At 43.2% G+C, this 23005-nt stretch overlaps 1 protein-coding gene across 3 annotated transcripts; it reads left to right on the forward strand.

Annotated features, from left to right (window-relative positions):
• Nucleotides 1-1159: 1159 nt before the first annotated feature.
• rbm33a (RNA binding motif protein 33a) lies at nt 1160-22975 on the forward strand. 3 transcript variants are annotated; one of them, XM_058060948.1, is made up of 19 exons: nt 1160-1374; nt 2223-2301; nt 2583-2631; nt 2732-2802; nt 5343-5640; nt 6959-7075; nt 8973-9141; nt 9219-9406; nt 9956-10337; nt 11036-11097; nt 13361-13478; nt 14140-14507; nt 14942-15196; nt 15318-15608; nt 15894-16610; nt 18354-18533; nt 19127-19312; nt 19631-19719; nt 19833-22975. In XM_058060948.1, the coding sequence occupies exons 1-19, from the start codon at nt 1356-1358 to the stop codon at nt 19879-19881; spliced, it is 3687 nt and encodes a 1228-aa protein (XP_057916931.1). In that variant the 5' UTR covers nt 1160-1355; the 3' UTR covers nt 19882-22975. The 3 variants fall into 3 exon arrangements, with proteins under 3 accessions (XP_057916931.1, XP_057916932.1, XP_057916930.1); XM_058060947.1 differs by having other exon boundaries at nt 1161-1374; nt 6959-7093; XM_058060949.1 differs by lacking the exon at nt 6959-7075.
• Nucleotides 22976-23005: the final 30 nt, after the last annotated feature.

Here is a 23005-nt window from a genome sequence, read left to right on the forward strand (position 1 = left end):
GTAAAAAAAACTCCAGAGAGGAAGAAAAATTTGGATTGTGTCGGACACACAGACATGTTCTTCTGTCTGCTCGGCACCCTTTTAATTTGCATTGTTATGGAAAAGCCCTGGATTTGGACAGGGCAGAGAATCATTGAGGTCACCATAATGGAGTGTGACAGCTCCTTTTTTCACATCTATTTGGAAGAGAAATCAAAATTCCTGGGAAAGTGAAACCAGGGGGGAAATGAATATCTTATATGGCTTCAGAAACAGCTGTTTACATACAGTAAATATTGGTATGCGTTGATGAATGCATTCATATGAAAAAGAAAACATCACATCTACAAAGACAATAACAATTCTTGCTTTGTTTCTATCCAGTTTCATTTGAAGCAGTTCATGGTAAATGTAGTCAATTTCTATACACACTGTGACACTTTCTTAAAAGCAAAATGTGAGCCCCTCCGTCAGCCAGCTTTGTAGATATTGACCTAGTGGTGCTACAAAACAGCTTCTTCCTCACAGTGGGAGTCCATAATGAGCCAGTACAATGAGGTTTCACTTCACTGCTCACCTCTTTTTGCTCTCTCTCTGCGTCTTTGTTGACCTTTTTCAGCCCAGGAGGAATTTGGGGCCCTGGAATGCCACTGTAGCTCAAGCGTGGACAGCAATCAAATCTTTGGGTATAAATGATGGTTGACGTGAATTTAAAAAAACATCAAAGTGATCTGAATGAACAGCTTGCACTGTTTTGAATTTCAGCCAACAGCATGGAGCGTATTCCAAAACAACGTTCAATATCAAAGTTTATACATACAGTATTGATCAAACATATTGATATTTTATGCTGGATAACTGTTCTGTCAGCTATGAACTACAGCTGTTTATTAGGCTATAAAAAAAACACAGACACACATTGAAAGTTCATCATTTATTTGAAATAAACAAAAAACTAATTGATAAACATTTTGTTTGGATGGACAAAAACAATTGCAGCACTGTTTTAGTGAATCATTAAATTTGATTGTATTTCTAAATGTAATTAAGGTAAGAACCAAAATAGCTCGTCCTATATTGTTTGATTTAGTATGATGTTAGCATTTTAATATTATTTAATTCCAATCAGCATGACATGTATTTGGTTGTTGTTATCGGAACTGACCAAATGGAGGCGCTGTTGTTTCCTCGCCACAATGGATCGCCGCCATGTTTGTTCTATGCTAGTTCCAGTTGTTCGCCCCAGTTGTTGTTGTTACATCGAAGCCCCAAACATTCCACTCCCTTGTTTTGCGCGGTAGAAATGGTGAATTTCTAACAACTAAATGTTAACCCCAGCGGTGTAGTCAGACTCGTAGCGGCGCGCTCAACGCATCATGTCGGCCAGCGAGCAGGGTAAGCTCTTTTCTTCTTCTTACGGCGCTCTGCTAACCTAGCCGAGTGGCTAAACGCTAGCATCTTCGCAACACAGCCAAACACCGCTGTTGAAAATCCCACGTCCACATCCACGTTAAAGCTTACAAAATGGCTGTTTATTTGATAAAACATTGATTGCACAGGATATAAGGTTGTGTTTGGTAGGTGTATTTGTACGCTAAACTAAGCTCCAGTCTTGGCTCGCTTTAAATGAGATGTAGCCTCGGGAAAGTAGCATCATTTAACATGGCATAGGATGGTTTTACTGGGGAAAATGCACTTTACCTACACGATAATTGTAGTACGCTGGGATAATTGTATCTATCGAGCCAATCATGGACAACGTACTCCATTTACCTCGTGTTATTTTAGTTGTTGCTATCTAGCTAGCCAGGTATTAGCCACTTGGCATCTTGCTAGCAAATATAACATGGGGAAATGCACTTCGTGTTCGCGTTGAGACGTGTTTTGACCAAGTTGTTATTACAATGTGTTAGTTTGTTGAGAGTGGTTCGGTCAGATAGTTGATATAAGTATGCATTTCATTGACGCTAACCTCGAGTAGTGCAAATGTGCACTCAGCTGACCTTAGATTAGATCCAACCGTATTCCACAGGCTCTTTGTCATTTATGCAGGTTCTCCCTCTAATGTAGTCACAAAAGCTATATATAAATGTATATATATACATATATACATATATATATACATAATATATATGTATATATATATAAATGTTTGGACCCAAACGCTGCAAATGAATCTTGAATCGTTACTGTGCGATGATGCACTGTACGAGGTATGACCATCTTATTTTTCTTTCCTGCAGAATATAACTTTGATGAATATGACAAACCTGGAACTGAGCGTTCACGCAGGAGGAGAGGTGAAGATGACGATTTTGACAGGTATGTAGATCTCCACTTTGGAAGTTTTCCAATTGTCTATTTCATCCAATTTGGTGTTTTGTCTTTGAAATTGTAAAGGTGATTTTTTGCTTGCAACCCGTGAATGAGCTGCAAGCGTGATAGTCCACTCTAGGCCACAGTTTTGACATTGCAAGCCATAGCCTTATTATTGAATGCATCATAACTACACAATGATTCAGACTGCTTCGCATCAACGTGCATATTTACTAGACCATTAACAGCTATCATATCATATCTATTATTTTATTTCTCCCTCAAAGTGACTTGGAAGAGGATTTACTGGAGGAAGATTCACCGTTGGGTAAAAAGGTAAGGGGATACATTGACGGAAATACATATTTTTTTACTGGTTATACCATAAAATGTTGATATTGTCTGTCACCTTTTCAACTTTCTTGTGTTGTTTCAGAACCTTTCTGAAGATGAAGATGAGGAGCTGAATGATGCTCTTCTTCAAAGTGATGATGAGGATCTTGTGAGGTAAAAAAAAGACACTTATGCTTGTTGACTACCCCATACATACTTGAATTTTTTTGGGGGGTCGTTAAGCACATTGATTACAAGCTTAACAAAAATCAAGTTTGTTTTCTTAAATGTGAAGTAGGTTTGAAATCATATTGTTGTATTTAATTTTTATTTGGACTGTCAAAAATAGTGTGTAACGGTGGTAACTAATTTATTTCATTCATTACGTTCAAATTTTCAGTAGTGTTGGCCGATATGGACCTTAGCTTGTATCACTATATAATTAAACTCAGCTAATTTGTGTATAAAAAGCTCCAAACTTTAACCCATAGAATATAAAAAGTTACTAAATGAAAAGCAAGCATACCTATGGCACTTTGTAGAGGTTGCCCAAAGCAAAGTGAAGAGGAGCTAATTTCACATTTCAACATTAGTTCAACTGTCAGTAGTTACACACACTTGTTCCTGTTCATGCAAGTCTCGTTCCTGGAGAAACTCCTTCAACGCACTTGACATTTTTTCACCTGTGTGTTCCTCTGGGGAGGGGGGGGGCAGTCTGGCGACTGGACGACTTCAAAATCCATTCGCTTGTTATGTTGATGTGACGATAATATATGATTGAGTCACTCGGCTACTCCACATCTCTACTCCATGTGCTCTATCCACATCCAAACATTTCTTGCATGGAGTGCAGGAGCAGAGTCTGGAATGGACTGCTTGTGTCAGAATGCTTATACTGGAGATTTTTGGTGCAGGCTGATATAATATGATACTATTTTTTTCTGATATGGGACTGATAGCTACTATATCAATATTGAATCAGGACTAGGGCTTTTGCTAGTTGAATCTGATTCATTAGATTTTGGCCATAGTCGAATAATATTCAAATGTTTTGTTTTTTAAACTCGTTCGCCTTAGAAATACGTGCTTCGCAGCAACCAGGAAGTGAATAGGCATCTCGCCGTGTAGCGCAAAGGAGGTTAAGCACTTAAGGGAAATTTCAAAGCATGCACACACACAGTTCAGTTACAAATGAGAAAACTGTAAATAGCTCATTGTGTTATATTGTCAAAAAGCGGTTATTTTCATCTAAAACAACCATTTTTGTGTTGTTTATGTTGTAGCATTGTTTAGACCACATATGTCAAAGTCAAGGCCCGCAAATTAATTATCAATGGGCCTCTGAATTCATTACTATTAGAACCGACCCACAAGCCACAGCCACCCGCTATAGTGTTTTGCACACACCAACACTACATTACCCACAATGCAACAGTAGACCACGAAGTTGCTGCGGCGCGCACAAGCGGCTTCATTATTTATCAGCAGTCAGAGCAGAGATCAACCTTCATCCACCTCCTCCTCAAAAATGGCCAAGCGTGAGGTGGACGCTGAGAACGGGGGGTTTCAAGCCAGGTGGGAGGCAGAGTAGAGAGTTCATGGTAGGGTGACCAGATCCAAACTCACCAGATGTGGGACAGGGAGTATGCTTGTGGGGGACAATGTGGGACGCAGATGACGCTCGAGGCGGACACCAAAAATGCATATGGCACAGCTTGCCAACTGTTCAGTAACGTACAATATATAGGAGCTCACAATAAAGGCTGGAATTAGTCAGTCTCATCATATGTTGAGTTAACCTTGTTGTAACTGCATTCCCTTTTCTTCAGTCTTCTGACCTTCCTCAGATTTCTCCATTTTCATTCATTTTTTGTTTTATTTTTTGTCACGTACCGAAGTACGAGGTGATATGACCATCCAATGACATAATGGGTACCATAGTAAGTGTCAATATAGTGATATGTATAGCACATCATGACTGGTTCAAGACTCTTCATCCTTGTATTTAGCAAACATCAACTGCTTGTATTGTTTCTTGAATTGGCTCATTGTTGTGCATTGTTTGAGGGTCTTACTCAATCCATTCCATAGTTTGATTCCACATACTGAAATGCTATGGCTTTTTAACGTAGTCCTAGCATATAAGTGTTTCAGATTTAGTTCTTCCTTGAGATCATATTTCTCCTCTCTTGTAGAGAAGAAGTTTGTCATGTGATATATAAGTTGCACTTGACTTAGTACAGTCATCTGTAACCTTTTCACTATACTTAGTAGCCATTTTGAGCCAATAATTGCCTCAATGTGGACAAACTTCCTAGCATTCAAAGCTCGCGCTCACCTCTGTTCCTTTGGATTGTGCCACTGAATCGTTATTTTCTGAATACGTGGCTAGTATAGGTTCTGTTAGACACACACATCATGTTCAATTCTTTATTAACACATGAGTCTGTTTTTGTATCAAAATAGGCTATTTATCATTCTTCTAGTCAGAAAGGTAGACCACTAAATTTGGTGTCTGTTGCTTTTTATTGTGAAAGATTTTGACTTGTTACTGTGGAGGAGTGATTGCAATAAATGGATATGCGCTTATGTGTTTGTATCACTGCATTGACTATCAGCCCAACCCACACATTTACAATCCGCTACGCTGAACACATCTGAAAATGTATAATGTGTGTATGTTGTCTGACGAGTGCCATCTTTTGGTTTTTCAGTGGTCAGGATGTGAGCCTCAATGCCACGAACAGCTTGGAAACATCATTCAACCAGCAACAGAATCTGCAGAATGCAGACTACTCCGATGACGTAGTCAACCTGGGCACAGAGGACTACGAGGCTGGGGATGGGGAGCAGGGCTACCCGGAGGAGGGGGGTGAGGAGTACACAGAGGACTACAGCCAGGATGATGTGCATGGAGATCACGTGGATTACACGGAAGACGTAGCTGAGGATGAGTTCCAGGATGAAGTGCTCGACATCCAAATCAATGAGCCTATAGATGGTGACTTTCAAGTGAGTTTTGTTTACCGGCATGACCCTCCCCTGTCTGTCTCACTCTATTGTGGCCCACAGATCTTTCTTTTCCCTTCGGCTGATAGCGAGGATTGGAAATCTATCTCTTCAGGAAAAGGAGATGTAGGTCGGCGTTTAGGCACTGAAGAGGTTTAGATTGGCTATCTCCTTCCGCCAGTTCGTTTCACCATCATGCTGACAAAGTTTGTCTTGACAGCTTTTTTGGTGGCAGGTCTCCAAATCCAAGAGCCATTGTGACCTTGGGCCTTGTATCTTTGAGGGAGTAAGAAGCTGCTTTGTGTCGGGGAGATGTGCTGCCAGTTGCCCAAGCTAATGTGTGTGTGTGTGGGGGGGGGGTGCTTTTATCTGGATCTGATAAAGCCTCATGCAGGTGAAAAGATTATTGACCTTCCTGAGGACAACCCTATACACATCTCTCATGATTGATGGTGACTCTCATTTGTTCTCCCAAACTAAGAGGATGAAAGATAAGCGCTGATCCTTGTGCAAATGTCCGCTACGGTCCATTTAGCGAAGTGTCATGCTGTTTACCTGACAGGTAGGCAACATGTGGACTAAAGTATTGGGACACCAGCAGGAAGTCAAGAAAATGTGCAGTCAGGCTTTTCTACATGTTGGGCTGTGAGAATGTTTGTTCATTTGTGAGGTCAGAGGTCACTGATGTCGGACCAAATGTTGCAGAGCACGACACTGAGCAGTTGAAAGGATGAAGCTGTTGTCTTTACTCTACGCCTGCATTCTGCCACTGTTTGGACGGCTAATGAAGCATGTCGTTGTACACCGTGTGCGTGTGCTCGGGCTCTGACCTTATTTGCGGTGACTTTTGTTTTGAGGGAACGTTTTAATTTATGGCATGCAACTTGTTGAATGGTGCTCATTGTTTGGGACTCATGTGACAGCACATCTTAGGTAGATCTTAGATAGTTGAATCTGATTTATCATCTAAAATGTTTACGGGCCTTATATTATGACAGTTACTGTATTTGCAAAGCACATTGTGTCTGAAATGGAATGGAGTATTTTTTTTTATTGTTGCCCACATTTCTCTATATCATGTCTATCATTTACATCTCATTGAATTTCAAATGCTGTCAGGAATAGTAATGAAGCTGTGCTCCCACTGTTATGGTAATTTGCTATCAGGAGGGGGTGGGGTTACACCATGCTTCCCCTAAAACTCCCCCATATAACACTTTTTAATATTTGCCATCCAGCAATTTCTTCCGATGTGGTGAGGTCTGGAGGAGGCAAACATCTGGCAAAGTTACATTTTGGAATATCTTTGTGATATCACCAGGACAATGAATACCAAACGTCTTATGATGAAGGGGAAGAGCAGGAAGTGGCCCCAGAGGAGGAGGAGTTAGGGGATGAAGAACAGCAAGCGGCGGAAGGCTCTACGGCGGGCTCTCAGGTCTTTGAGACAAATGTGGTATGCCAAATATGCTTTCCATGCCAAAATGTCACATTTTGACGCATACTGAAACTCAACAAATATTTAACTTTTTCTAAGAAATGTTTTTTGTGCCGTGAACCACATTTAAGATGCAGGCCTCCAGACTGTAACTAAATGGTCACATTTTGCACTAAAGTTTGAGACATTGCAAGTAAATGTTTCATTTACTTGTGCATGTTTAACCAGATAAAAGTACTTGTCCCATATTGAGTTAGCTTGTCACAGGCTAAGGCCCTGTCCACACGGAAACATTCCTTTTTTTGCGGGTCGAAAAACATTTGTGTCAACTGTGTCAAATTAGTAAATAGTTTAATCTAGACGGGAACGATTCACTGGGTGAAAACAATGTAACATACAAGGCAGACCTACGGGTGGCACTGTAAACAGACATAGACGGAACCATGTAACACTAACAAGAAAGAACGTGACCGATGTCATGGTTTTCATAAAGCAGTGGTTTGCTCATCTATACAGAAATGACAAGCCAGTGTTTTCAGGATTTCCCATTCTGGAAGCCGTTTTCACAAAATCCTGTTTCGATGTGCATAGTCCATCAATGGCATTGCTGTTTGACTTTTCTGGCATCTTTGCCTTTTTGTCACTATGGCTCACTAGCATTTATTGTTGCTGGCTAAACTCTCTTCAACCCAATAGTAATTGATTGGCGGTCCCTAGTACAGTAAACCTCGGATATATCGGATTCAATTGTTCCCACTGGTTTTGTCCGATATAAGCGAAATCCGTTATATACGTATATCGGAAAATGTCCGTTTTATGCATATATCGGATTTATATCCGGTATATGCGTAAATCGGATTTTATCCGTTCTAAAAAGGCACTTCCTTGACTATGTTTCCAATGTACCTGGACTGGGCAATGAAAAGAGACGTAAGGTAATGAGAATTTAACTTTATTGGATTCTGAGCATAACAAATTGTTAATTAAGCTAGGCCCTGTTACGCCCGTCAGGCCTACGTTATTTCCAATAGTGAGGTTAAGATCTCATTCACTGCTGTGCTAGTATTATTGACGTCACTCACTTTTATATTTGTCCTAAATCTGGAGCCAGGAGAAAGACAATAGCCAGTGAAATCAACAAGATTAGCATAACGATGCGGCCATCCGATATATGCGAGGGAAATTTAATGGAAATGCATTGGAACGGGACTGGAGATTTTGTCCGGAATAGGCGAAATCCGTTCTAAAGAATCCGATATATGCAATGAATTTTTATTGGAAATGCATTACAGAAAAATCGGTTCTTTTTTATCTGTCCCTTGTGAGCGAATTTCCGATATATCCGAGTCCGATATATCCGAGGTTTACTGTATAACCAACAAGTTACAGTGACACAGCAGTCCGGGCGCATTGAGCGGGAACGCCCGCTGGAGCTAAGGAAACCGAATATCCAACGCCAACGTGGAACTAACTTCAGGTTGCCGATATCCGATCTTCAAAATACATCCCCGTTTTATTATCGTTACTTCTGAAAGCGGACTGTGGTTGGAGATGCCTGTTTTCAATCAATGTTTCAACTCACCATATGATAATATTTAAGCTGTTAGGTGTGATGACAGATTGGTGCTTTCTCATCTGCAGTAAATATTGAAGGAGTAATAAACTGCACAACAGTGATAAGATGACATGATGTGATTTCATTTTAAGGTGTATGTGATGCAACCAAAGAGGCTCAGGATGGAAAGAGGGTGGTTAGAGAAGACGGTTGCCAGTTATTGTTCAAGTATTTATCACTAATATGGTGAAAATTAGTGGAAACGGGAATTTTTACATGTAGTACAAATATGTGTGTCAGGCATGGTAGACCTTATTGTATAATGTGAACACTTGTCCTCAGGTTGAAAATGAAGGTGTTCCTGAAGAAGAAACAAAGGAGGACTCGGATGATGAGGAGGATGAAGACGAAGGGTCTGGTCGCATCCGTTTCAAGTCAGAGAGAAAGGACAGTGGTGTTGTGCGGCTGGCTGATACATGCACAAAGAGGAGGAATATCCCCGAAACACTAGGTAGGTGCATTGTGTACATTCTTTACAATCTCATATGACTTCAAAAGATTGACATCAGTGTGCCCTCCTTCCTTCAGAGCTTTCCGAGAAGGCCAAAAAAGATCTGATAGAGTATGAGCAACAAGAACGGCAGAGGCGGCAAAATCGGTATGGAGGCCGAGGAAGAGGAAACTTTTCTGGCTTTGGAATGCACAATTTGAGAGGAGGAAATCGAGGAAGAATGAATGACCACAAGTTCCACCAGAGGGGCAACATGGGCATGCAGGTAAAAGTAAATGTTGTCATCGCTTCTCTCTGGGATACAGTGGAACCTCCAAGGGCTTACTCAGTCATTATGACAAATTGTGGTAGTGCAGCAGAATAGAACATATTTCATTAATGAGATAGCCCCTTGTTTAAGTAATTGACAGCTGCAACCTTGCACACAGTAAATAATCACAACTACTCCAAATAAGAATGAAAGTACTTCACAAATTGAGAGAAACTGCAGAAATACAGCAGAATGGGGCAAGCAAACTGGCCATGACACTCAATGTGAGCGGAGGACAGGAGAGGAAATCACGACTAAGTCCAGGATGCTACGAATGGCTTAGTGTGAGTAAGCCCAAAGGTTGAACACAATCCTTTTGGAACATTGGTCCAATTCCATTGGTCCAAAGGCTGTTTACATAAGGAAGAAGCCCAATATTAAAGCTAATTAACTGATAGTCAGACTAGTCATAGCATTAAGCACTGATGTGACATTTATCTTCATTTTAGGCTAATTGTGCTGTTTTTATTCCTTCCCCATCTCTCTCTACATACCATCCATCAGTCCTCTCGAATGCCTCTCCTCCTCCTTCCCCATCAACAGCCATTGCACTCTCAGCACCTGCACCACCACCACCAACCTTCCCGCATCAGAGGTCCTCCTCCATTCCAAGAGCACGGACGGCCACACGGACAGCAACCCCTCCAGCCCCTTATCCCACCTCACATGACTCACCGATCGCCACCTGTGCAGCCCCAGATGGAGCTACCCTCACGACTGATGGGCTCCCCGCCACCCGGTTTCCCGCAACATCACAACCAGCAGCAGCCGCCGGCACAGACGCTTCCGCAGCTTCCTCAGCTGCAACAGCAGCAGCCGCCTCAACAACCCAAAAATATCCACATTAACCCCCACTTTAGAGGCTCAGCACCATCCTCTGTTCCAGGTTGGTGAATGTGCAGTGAAAATGCACATTAATGCTTGTGTTTATCCAGGGGTCAAAAGGTGCAGTAAAAAGGGGGAATTGCTCCTGGAAGTGAAATCACCATAAAATGTACTATTACTTCCATAGCATCGCATCATTCACACAAACTACATTTATAGCTCCAGCAACCCAATCTCTCCTTATTATATCCACTTGCTGCCCCAGGCTCTCTTCATCATTTTGCATTGTAAATGGACCCCACTGGATCAGCACTTTTTTTCTCCCCATCGTTGATACTAACAATTTAAGCCTTTTTTGCCCGCTGTCCTGACAAGGTGTCTGGATTAGAATGGCATTTTGTCGTCGGGGTGAATGACAAGTGAATGTCTGCCACTAATGGGTTTATCCTCCATTTTTTATTTAAGCTGGTGACATCAACATTTCATTCCTGTCTAGGGCTGAGATTGAAATTGATCTTGCAGAGCATGTTTGCATGTATATGAGAGGGTTGGGGTGTTTTTCTTTTGAGTATAATATTGTATAAACAGTATCTTCAACTGTTTGCACCATGTGTGTAAAATCCTTTTGAATGGCATTTTCTAATGGTCCCCTCCTTGTACCACCTTCTCCCTGCCTACTGGCCCTCATTTTCATTTTCCCTCTCCCATCCCCCTCTCTACCCCTTCTTCTTTGCTCCCCCCACCTCCCTTTCATTGCAGTGCCCTTGATGCCTCCTGCTCCGAGCCAACCCAGACCTACTGTGGGCCCTCAAAGGTTCCCCGTGAGTAGCAGCTGCTCCTCTGCCTCCTTTTTTTGCCTCACACTCACTCCCCCAACTACACACTAAGGGCGAGCGACCTTTCTTGTGTGAAAGCTAGTATCATTATAGCAATTAGACCGCCCGCCGTGGTCCAAACACTGTTCAAGCCAATTTGTAAACACTGATACAAGCCCCGCTGCACAACTGGAAAAGCGCGATAGGGGCTTTAGACGTTTGGAGGTTGGGATTGCGGTTAGCAACTGGTCATGGATGGGCTGGGGCTCATCTCAACACATAATGGAATTGTGAAGTCAGGTTACACTACCACTTCAAATTCCCCCTCTAGAAGTGTGTCCCATAAGGCATGGAGACTGTTTTGAGTGGTATTTGAGTTAATGAAACATGGTGGTATTTTCATGGGGACGGGGGTGGGCCTCTCGCCCTTTTGTACCATGTATTCCAAAGCTCAACTTGGAAAAGGGGCTTTATTCCACTATCAAGGGATGACAGAAATTCCTTTAAAGTAATTACTCTTATGGGAAAAGATGGCCCACTATTCGTTTATGAAGGATCCCAGGACTCAGGAACATTTCTCAGGAAAATGCATTTTGCATGAATGCATCCTGCGCTTCTAAATGACACGCAATTTTACACTTGAGCATATCAAACTGTATGCTATTTGTGTTTACTTCCTGTGAAGTGTCATTGTTTGGCATTTCCCAATGGTTCCTGTTTGTTGCCATATTGAAGCTGATCTCCCCTTCTAATCTGACAGTGTTGGTAGGGTTGCCATGGTATGTAGAGACTCGTTTGATGAAGAGCACAGTGTTGAAATTCGCAGGCTGACAATCGCATTTAGGCTGTGGTTGCCAAGGACACCATTTGTAATGCAGGTGTCCTAGCAGCCGGGACGTCCCATTTATCAGTGGGCATCTGATTGCTCATGATTATCATACATTATCATCCCATCACAGGCGATTGTTAAAATCCTTTGTGAAGGAGGAGGGTGTCATAGCCTCTACAATTAATATTATAACCCTGAATAGGAAATATGGGTTCCCCTGCTGCTCTGATAATTGAACCAAAGTGGATTATCTATTTCTGGAGACTATGAATACATTTGTTTTTGCCATAAAATGGCTTGAATATGCCAACATTTACTTTTTCATCATTGAATTTTTGAATACGCCTCCAGGTACGTATTTGGTGCATTTTTTCCGGTTTCAGTTTAGAGTTTCGTCTCTGAAATCTGGATTATGCCCCTTTGTTGAAGTACCAAAGTATGCCTCACTGGCTGTTGTTCTGTCGGATCATGCGCTCTCATTGAGCCTGTTTTAAATGTTCTCTTTTTTGAAGTAGTCATTCACATGAGTCTAAAACTATGTTACTGAATTTTGGCATTTAATATACATGTTTCTACAGTACAAAACATGTATAAAACGTCTTTAAGGTCGGCAGGTCTGATAGTGATTGGACACAATTTGAATGTCTATGGGAGGGAGAACAATAGTGCTTAAACCAAGCTGACATTCTCCATTGCATACTTTGGAATTTTGACCTCTCATTATGATTAGTCTTGGTTATCCCTCAGCATCACCGCCGTATTGAACAGCCCGTAGCCTGTTTATGGAGGATTAGAATGGAGAGGATGAGCCGTGCTATTAGAGAGCTGCTACATTGTGAAAACCTGCCTGCCTGACCTTTTCAAACACTTTGACGGCTCTCCCAGAGTGATCCCCCTGTTTTTGTTAAGCCCCTTTGATTAACTTTCTGTTAAGCAAGTTTTGGGACTCTTGGTGCTACTGAGCTTTCTAACGCCTTTCTAAACACGGCCACGCGACACTAGAATAAAGGTGGATTAAGCCTTGATAGCCTCTTAAGTAATTTACAATAAGCTTGGAGGAGCCAAGCATCCCATTTGTGGAAGTGCCACATGTTGAATAGCTGGTTAATTTTTCAACAGAGATGAATGTTTGAAAGAACCATGAAGACTGTTATGAGAGGTAATTGAATTCCAATGAGGGATTAAAAGGTTGTTATCTTCTTTCTTGGAAGATAGATGTTGAACCTACAATGTGTTGGAAACAATGATGAGGGCACTGATCCCCTCCTGAAATCCTCCTGCCTTGTTAGCTTCGACTTTCAGAAGGTTTATCAGTAAAGCCCCCGGTAGCATTCATATTGATTAGCTCTCAAGTTCACACTGATTGCTGTCATAAATATTAGCATCCATACTGATGTTCAATTAGTCAACCTGAATTGTGTTCCTTCTGTCTTCTCAAAGGGACCAGGGGACTTCCATCAGCACATGCCAAACAATTTTGGTCAAAGCCATCACATGGAGCCCTTCAGGACCCATCCTCATCAAGGCCCCCAGGACAGAGAGCCCCTCTTTATGGGAGGTGAGGTTACAATATTCCATAATTACAAGATTTCTTCATTTATGTTGTGACCTCCTTGGGCCATTTGATTGCATTTATTTGCATTTTGCTTTGTCTTTGTTACTAAGAAAGCCACAGTAGACTGCAAGAATTAATATTTATTCATATTTATTTTAAATACACATGTTCCCTCGTGAGGAAAAGCGGTAGAAAATGAATGAATGAATGAATGTTCCGCTTTCACCATGTTCTCTTCTTTTCAATAATGCTATTTAAAAATAACAAATTTTACAGCTGTAATTATAATACTGTGATATTTTTCCCCAGGGTTATCATATGGTCATAATCTTATACTCGCCCATGCCTCGTTGGACACATTACTTCTGACAGTATACCTACAGGGTGTGCTCCTAGCTTTGAGGGGCTGCTCCATAAGCCACACTCATGTTAAATGTATGTTTGTGTATATACATTCATTTGAGTGAGCAGTGGGACTAAATGTATTAATATTTGCTAATGCAGAACAGAATGCAGTTGTTGCTGTTTACCCTCTCACCTTGATAGCATTCTCAGCTTTCCTGTTTTCCCTCACATAGACATACTGCACAGTACACATTCAGAGGGATTAACAGAAGGTTGACAACTGACATCCCTGTGTTGTTGTTTGTTTCTTTTTATGCAGGCCCAGAACATGCTGATCCAACACGCTTTGCAGGGCAGCACATGTTTGATCACCGGGGCCCCAGCCCGCTGTTGAACACCAACCTGCATCAGCAGCAACACATGCCCAGTCAGGGACACATTGGCTTTGGCCCACCAGGGCCTGCCTTCAGCCAGCCAGGTCAGGGCCCGCCAGGACTGTTTCCTAGGGAACCGCTAAGACCGGGTCTCCCCCCTCCCCAAGGTCACCAGGGGATGGTGGGCTTGAATCAACCAGGTCCTCCTCCCAACCAGCCCAGGCCCTTCATGAGCCCTCGTCAGCCGTTCGGTCAGCAGGGAAACCTTTTCCCCCCACCACAGGCCCAGTTTGGGTTGCAGGTACACCAAACGGTAAGCACTCTTTAAAACCAGTGTCAGTCTCTGTCTCTTGTAGTAAAGGTTTCCCTGACAAATGTATGCATTGCTGTCAGTCTTGTTTACAATATTTCCTGCTCCATTTCTTCTGAATTTATTTGTACTATGGTTTTGTAATTTTCATTGTCTTTGCACCTGGTTATGTATGTGTTGGCAACAGTGATTGCTATACCATTGTAGTGTGCACATGAATAAACAACTCCAGCAATGGTATTCAGTGCTAGTGAAGCATAGAGAAAGGCTCCTGCCTATTTGTAGTCCTACTTTTCTTATGAGATGTAGACAAGAGCGCCCTCTAGTGATTGTATACTAAACTTTACATAGACAGACCCACCGTAGAGCTTAAGAACGGCAGCTCCAGTGACAACGTATACCTCTGCTACCACTTTAACAATGATGCTACATTTCAGGGTTTGATCCACGGACCCCCGCTCTCTCAGCCTCCCCATCAGGACCCTTTGCCATCTCATCAGCCCATCCACCAACAGCCTCATCGGCAGGAGCTGCTCCATCATCAGCAGCCACAACAGCTAAATCTCAATGAGCCTCCACCCTTGATGCATCATGGACAAAATCTCTTCCATCAACAGCACAGCAGTCCGAGACAAGGGAGCCCCCGCCTTCAAAACCTCCAGCAGCGCAACATGCCCAACAGGCAAAGAATGGTGAGGGAGTCTAGATCTTGTTCTCATTAGTTGACAAGTCAGTCAGAATCACCTGCATCAAATTAAAATGATGCAAAAACCAAAATGCTGAAATATATACATTTGTTCACCCTTTCTCCAGAACACACCTGTTTCCAAGCCAATGCATCCTCAGCGGAACAGCAACCTACGGGAGCTCCCTGTAGCACCTGGCAACACAAACATGAACAGCTCCCGCCCCACCGGCTCCCTTGCCACCAACGTCAGGCCTGTTGCCAAGGCAACACAGGGGGTGCGTCCCATGCAGTGCGCTCAGACCGTGCCTGGCAGTGGCAGAGGAAGAGGCCAGGTTGTTGCAAAGACTCCCTTACAGCCTGGGGCCATGGGCAGGACTGTGGTTTGCAAAGAAGTCCCAAGCAGCACAGCACCACAGGTCAGCTTTCACACAGATTCCCTCTTCTGACTCCCTCAATGTACAAACTCATGATTAATTAATAGTCATTATCCCATAGTTGTAAAATCAGTCAAGCTTATTAGTGTGCATGAGGGTGACTTGTTTATTCAAATCCCAATCACATGGTTGCTATTGCTATTGGCAGTAGCTTCTTTCCAGATCAATACAATTGCTTCATTGTCTGGGATTTGAACTCTCATTTCAGCTCAGTGTCATACCCTCTAGTCACTGGAGACTGTGTTTTGTTTTGTTTTTGTACCCCAGGACCCAGATGAGGATGAGGAGACCCGGCAGTACCGTATGAAGCTTGAGGAGCAGAAACGCCTCAGGGAGGAGATCCTAAAGAAGAAGGAGTTGAGGCGGCAGATGCAAGCCGGGGTCCGGAAGAAGGAGCTCCTGGATAGGATCAACACCCAAACTCCAACCCAAAGTCTGGCTCCTTTACAGAATCCACCATCCCAACAAAACCAACCAGCAGCACCCTCAATACAGCACCCAGCGGTACCACCACCGCAGCAGCCCCAGGAACAAAGACAGCTACCACAGCTGCAACAGCAGCGACAAAGAACACAGCAATCATTAAATCAGATAAATAATCAAGGCAATCCCAATGGCATGGCTCCTATGCAAACACCTCGCCCCAACGTCAAGGCACGCTTGCAGATGGTAAAGGGAAATAACCAGCAACCACAGACTCCCACCCTTGGTCCAGACCAGCAATGGAGACAGCAACCTCGGAACCTACAGCAGCAGCAGCAGCAGAGAAGGACGAGTGGATTGCAGAATGCAAACAAACCAGGCACTCCTAACCAGTTTGCTCATCCCCCCCTTAATAGCATACCCTCATTGGGGCTTGGTCAGCCCCAGGCTCAAGGACTTAAACCCGGGGCTAAAAGAACTGTGATGCAGCGAGCCAAGCTTGCTGACAGCGAAGGCCAGCAGGTGCCGCAAAAAGTCAGAGTGGTCAAACTTTCAGGCGGGGTGAGCAAATCTTTTTGCTTTCTTTTGACACATTTTATCCTCACGCATGACCTTTAAGATTAAGATATGCCTTTATTCGTCCCTCAGTGGGGAAATTTGTTTACTTGATCCATAACCTCGACAGCACCACCTGCCTTCTATTATTGTGGGTGGTGTAGAGCAGCAGGAGTAATTTGCTATCCTGTTAATTAAGGTGGGCAGAATTTTGGAAATGTCTGTGTATGATTTGACGCAGTTCTACCCCACATTCAGCATAATAAACACATTGTTAGCCTCTCTAGCAGTGTCAGTCAGAACGTAGCATTACTAACCTTGACATAACTTTCCTATAGAATCTATCTGATGTATTAAAATGCCACTGATGCTCGCTCTGTCTATATCTAAAGATATCTAACCTATGGGAATGAGAAGGGGATGTCATTTTGGTCAAATTGATCTGTTCTTCTTGTAAGGTTGAAGGACTGATATTTAAGACCTAGTGTCTTAACGAACTGCAAGGCATTCAAGAGAGGAGTATGACATTTATCTCCAAAGTTGGGGGGGACACTTCATCACTGCTCTTAAAGGTTGATGTCCTCTTATAAGGGCATCTTGTAAAGAGTGACAGTAACCCCAGTAAAGCCCCCGAATTAGCAAAGCATCATGCCATTTTATAGTGACTTGATAAGTTACTGCTGTGCCCTTAATTACCCAGCTATCTTTATTGAATAATCACAAAAAGCAAGCATGTTAAACATTCACACTGATGAGACACAAGATGGTGAGATGTGATTGTTTAAAATAAGCGGCTTTCCGACTCCCATCCCAGAGGATCAAGCTGCAGATGAAGATAACTGGGTGTCAGTGCCTTAATGGAAACCTGCACTCAGCTATCTGATGTGCCGCATCTTGGAGGGGGGGGCTGGTGGATTGGGATGTGAGGTGGAGGAGAGATGGAAAGGGACGGCTAACGGCGGTGAAAAGAAGATTCTCTCATTGTACTGCTGTCATCAACGAGAGCTTGACAATGTTATCTCCGCTCTGTCATCCCTCCGTCGCTTTTCCCCATCGAGCCATCCCTCAGGTGTGAGGCAACAAAGGAATGCCAATCCAAGACCCTTGTAATTAATCTTTCCTGCTGGAAAGGAAGGAGGGGGCCTGCATAATACCTGTGTAAGAAAGTTGCCACTTTTGAGGATTTGGATTTGAATAGCTTAGGCAAAGTGATAAGAGGCAAACTATATTTTCATCAAGCATAATACAAAGCGTTGCAAGACACAAAGGCCTGGGAGGAGGAGTAGGAGGTGGGGGAGCGAGGGGGATGGGGTACACATCCAGCTGCTGTCGTTCCAGTGTAATGCAGCTTAGTATTTGACGGGCGCAATCGGAGCTGTGATTTCTATAGGGGGGATTAATCCATTTACTCTCAACCGGGGACAGGTCGCAGATATCGCCTCTTTTCTTCCCCTGTATTGATCTGTCACATGTCTCCACTGAGTCGGGGAGGAGACGACCTTCAATTCCTCCCCGACCGAGTGTGAGCTGTGACTTTATTTGATAATGAGACCATCACCTCTTTGGCTCGATCGTTATTCAGCAGAGCCATGCTATTTTTCTCTGTGCCTGACGGAACCAAGTGTGCGGTGACAAAAACATGCAATTGGTAGTAAGATCATACAATGACATCCCAAATATGAGTTGTTTTTTTTAATGAATTTGCTATCACTAGTTGATGTACTAATTGTGGCCTGTCCGTCCTTTAAGCCTGGAAAGGGACCGGAGGCCGTGAACATCCCAATACAGCATCAGCAACAAGGTGCCTGGTCAGAAAACCCTCTGAAGCAGGGCATCCAAAGGAATATCACCATGGGCGGACAGCAGGCGAGTCGAGGGGGCATACAGCAGACAAGCCAAGGAGTCATGGGCCACCTGCAGCAGAACAGGGTACGTCATCAGTGAATACAGTATATAGGATAAACTAACACTGTGGAGTCAAAGGAAAACAAGACGGCGTGCCAGGTGCACGAGTATTGACAAGCTGAAAGCAGTATTACACGGGGGGCTACACCAGGTCCCCTGGCCTCTCTGCACGCCTGTCACCACCAGGCTGCTGTCACACTCGGTGATGCTGACAGGCTAAGGCAGCCACCATAACACTGCACGGTTGCTCTCCCGTTCTGTGTCCCCCCCCCCCTTTGACAACACACAAACACAATGCCGCTGCCCCCCTCCTCTATCAGGGGTTCTTTCCCCCGTCATCTTCCTCTGCAGCTACACCTCTCACTCATGCCCCCCTATGAAGATGTGCCAAAGCACATGGATCATGTTGTGACGTTGATGTTCTCTGTAGAAATATGATAAGTCAATCATGGGAAAGGCAGCCATGGCTGAGGTGTGTTTTTATTCCTCAGTCTTTCCATTAGGGAACACTATAACTCATCTTGCCACTGTTGGATTGGGAATGAAATCATCAGCATGCCGAGAGGGAGCATTTCCACTTGCATTAACTCCCCTCATGTCTGCCGTGTCTGGTTCAGGTTGTGGTATCTGGGCAGGGCCGAGGTAGAGGGGGTGCTCACATGGGTCGCGGAGGTCCCATTGCTGCCCGACAAGGCCAAAAGGTCACAGAAAATCAGCGGCGTACTGTTACTATCGAGGGCCTCTCTTCATCCACCAGTGATGTGCGGCTGCAGAGTCTATTGAGATCCATCGGCCCCATAGAGGTGAGGACCACTTTGTTGAATTGGATTGTTTGCTTTTGATCTTTGATATACCAGCATTTAGTTCTGGCTGTAGAAACAATTAATGTAACAAATGATTTTTGATCTTGATCTAAGTGATGTCTTTGAAATGAATGGCGTGTTGACTGGCACCTTCCCTAGCAACAGTAGTCATAATTCTTATTGTGTGGGCTTACAGCGCCCCCTACTGCTGTGATTCACCAACGTCTTCAGCTTGTTTCCCCCTCACCACCCTTGCTCCCTCTTGTGGGTAAAACGAGTGGACTATTTCCAACCTGCACTCTTTGTATTGTATTGCAGACGTTCAGAATGATACCTCAGCAAAGGAAAGCAATTGCCACCTTTTCAAGTCCCCAGCACGCAGCAAGCTTTCAAATGAGCTTCCATAGGTAATCCACTTTCTCCCTTAAACCTTCCTTAGATAAACAATTGCGCTTAGCTATGCCATCATCCCTGTTGTGGTTATGTCATGGGTAACACTATTGTTACTGTCACCACACAGACACATGATTGATTTGTCCCACATTGACGTGAAGCTGATTGACGGATGAGGAGCAACGCTAATGAGAGGAGGTCCACTTTTCTTTCCCCCATGTGGCGGCCCTCCCCTTCACACCTCCAGCCTCGTGTAGGACACTTTGCCTCCACTCTTTCGGGGTCAGTCAGCCATCCTTTGCGCACGGAGGCATCCATCTCCGACTTTTACCAACAATAGGACGGTGACTAGGAGCATGTTCAGCAACCCTAACAATGTGCAAAGTAGACAAACCACACTTTTAGTCTTGTTTGTGTGCAATGACTCCGTACGTCACACATGGACACAAAGTATGCCTTCTTGTGGGATAATGGTTGCTCCCCTCCTAAAGTCTACGTACTTTAAAACGGCATTGGATTCTATTGAAGCGTGTTTCGCCGGCAGGCAGATGTTGTAGTTGTCCGTATTTCTCTGTAGAGGGCAGCATATCATCACGTATGCCGAAGCCAGTGTTTTGTGGTACACAGCGCTCCCTAGTGGATAACTAGGAGCACTGGGCTTGAAGGAGAATTGTCTGGCATGTGGTGCTTTTTGCCTTTGTCATGGTTCTGTTGGTTGAATTAGGGAGATAGAATAGGTTTGCAACTACTGTTGATGGCTTTTAACTGACTTTAAATACAGCTTTACAGATTGCAAACATATTGCCAAGTCTATTTTATTTGTCTGATAAAGGAACAGTTGGAATTAGAATTTTTAATAAGATGCTGTGTATTTTTGGTTTTGGGCTGAGGATTATTCTTTATGTTTTTATGATTTTAGGATGCATACAAAGAAACGGATAAAGGAATTCTTGTCGCTTTAGGCCATCAAGTCTACATTGGATTGATCCTCTTCAATTAGCCCCAAGTTCCGAGCCGTTTGCCTGTCTTTTCGGAATATTGCCAGTAACTTAAACTCCATCGGGATGCTCGATGGCTCCTCACGTCAACTTGACACCTTTTAATTTGCTCTAAAAATACTGTCCGGCCACAACTGCAAACCAAATGACATTTTTTAACACTATTGGGAAACAAGTCACATTGATACCGCATTCAACCTCAGTTTTGTTGCACTGTTATATGGAAGGTGAGGGGGCAACCATTATCTGTGTGGAAATGTTGTACATAGTCACTGTTTACCCCACCACAAACCTTTGTTTGGAGCTGTAACATTTTTATTATATGAGCAAAAGGTCCAGGCAGAAATTAATTTCACTATGAGTTTGTGTCTGATGTAGAGGCCAAAGTGGCAGACAAAAACTGACTGGACCATATTTGTGTTGACGAGACGGAACATCTTGAGGGAAAATAAAAAAGATGGCCAATATAGCCGTGAGCCAGCGGGTATGTGAAGCCTGTTGAACTGTAGCCCAAAGACGTGTCACTGTGTGTGATGTTCATTTTACATATTGTCCTTTTAACACAACACTCATTCAGAAGGAGGAGGATGCTACAAAGCCTCAACCCCCCCAAAAATATTGCAAAGATTCAGTAGATCTGCTTTTTGCTTCTTTTGTACGTTAACACAGGAAGCAGCGTCAAAGTGGGTGGCAACCTTCCTCTGCGTTTCTTTCGAGTGTGATACCTCCACCCATGTACTGTAAATGATGCCGCAGGATCCACGTCCTTGATGAATGCTTTCTTGTTGTCGTTTTGACAATTCCTGTGTCAACGTACTTGATGTAGCAAAAGCGCTGATTGGCCTTTACATGTACCGCCATGTCCCTTGCATCAACGCACGTGTAGTTGCACAGGGTGAAGGACATGCATCACAATGACACGATTGTTGTGCACGTGAAAACTCCTTTTGTATGTTGTCCATTTGTCATCAGTCCACTTGACCTTTTTAATATATCTATTTTCTATTCCGTTTGTTTTACGTTGAACAGACAGCACGAGTGTTCAGTGTTTGTGGGTCTAAATCCAGTGGATTTTTTATTGTTTTATTTTTTAATGTAGTACTGACAGTGCCAGTTGCCATGATATAATAATATAAGACATATGCTCTTGTAATGCCACAACAGATTCATATTGAATCTATTTGTACCTTTCTTTGTGGAGGGCTTTTCTACATAATATGCACTTTGTTTTCTCTCTGTCACTTTAGAGACCAATTCTACCTCGTTGGGTTTATTAACCAATGTTATTTGGCTTTGTTTGCACTGCATTTGTGGCTCTAAACATTTTAATACTAAACTGACTTGATTTTTTTGCAGGGGCGTTTGATGATCTGGAAGCATTTTGCGGAAATAATGTCTTTTTTTCTTCTTCAGGTTGCTTCCCCTTGGAGTCCAGGTGGACCTCTACTTATTAATGCATGTTTATTTTTGAAGAACACATCACTGCAACATTCATCTGAAACATTGATTGATTTACATAACCGTTGTCCCCCAAAAATAATAATGTTCAAGTATTGATGAGGCAAAAACATCATTTTAGTCTTAAATTTTAGCACTAATAATTTGTTCCCTTTATTCCTGACTTTACTGAAAATAACACTTGATATTTGGCTTTTAAAAGACCAGATTGATTCCATTTAAGAGCTGTAATGACCGCCAGTCGCCACAGGTGTCGCCATTAACACGTCAACATCCTCCCCACAGCCTCCTTGGAGTTGGTGCAGTTCTTGTGTGTGAATGAATGTGTGTTCAATGTGTGTGTGCCACTGTGTAACACTCACTGTTCCAATACAGCCGTGCCGCATTGGACCTCGGAGGGGCCTGACTTTGTCCTTCTTGATTCTTTCACTGCTCCGCTTTCTTTCTCACACCTTGTCCTTCACGCTGGCCTTGTTCATTAAGCAGGGCGGCCCTCCCGGATCACCACTGGATGGAGTAAGACGCTGTCACAGACTCCCTTTACGTACTTTTTTTGACTTTTTTGTGGAAAAAGACACTTCACTCACTTTGTGGGAAGTTCAACTTGTTGTTGACCAAAGCATCTTGTCATGTGTGTTGAAACTATGATGTATGACAGTATGACATGACCTCTGTGTGTTTACAAGACCTCACCGATCAGTGCTGGATGTACTAAATTGTCTTGGTTTTTTTTCCAAAGACATGTTTCAACAAGATTGTTCATATTTACATCGCAAAGTGAACAAAATTATAATAAAAAAAAAGTCTGAACGTTTTCATTTGTGTTCTTTCTTTAATAGAAAGT

This window comes from Doryrhamphus excisus, chromosome 21 (genome assembly GCF_030265055.1).
Source record: "Doryrhamphus excisus isolate RoL2022-K1 chromosome 21, RoL_Dexc_1.0, whole genome shotgun sequence".
Classification (NCBI taxonomy): domain Eukaryota; kingdom Metazoa; phylum Chordata; class Actinopteri; order Syngnathiformes; family Syngnathidae; genus Doryrhamphus; species Doryrhamphus excisus.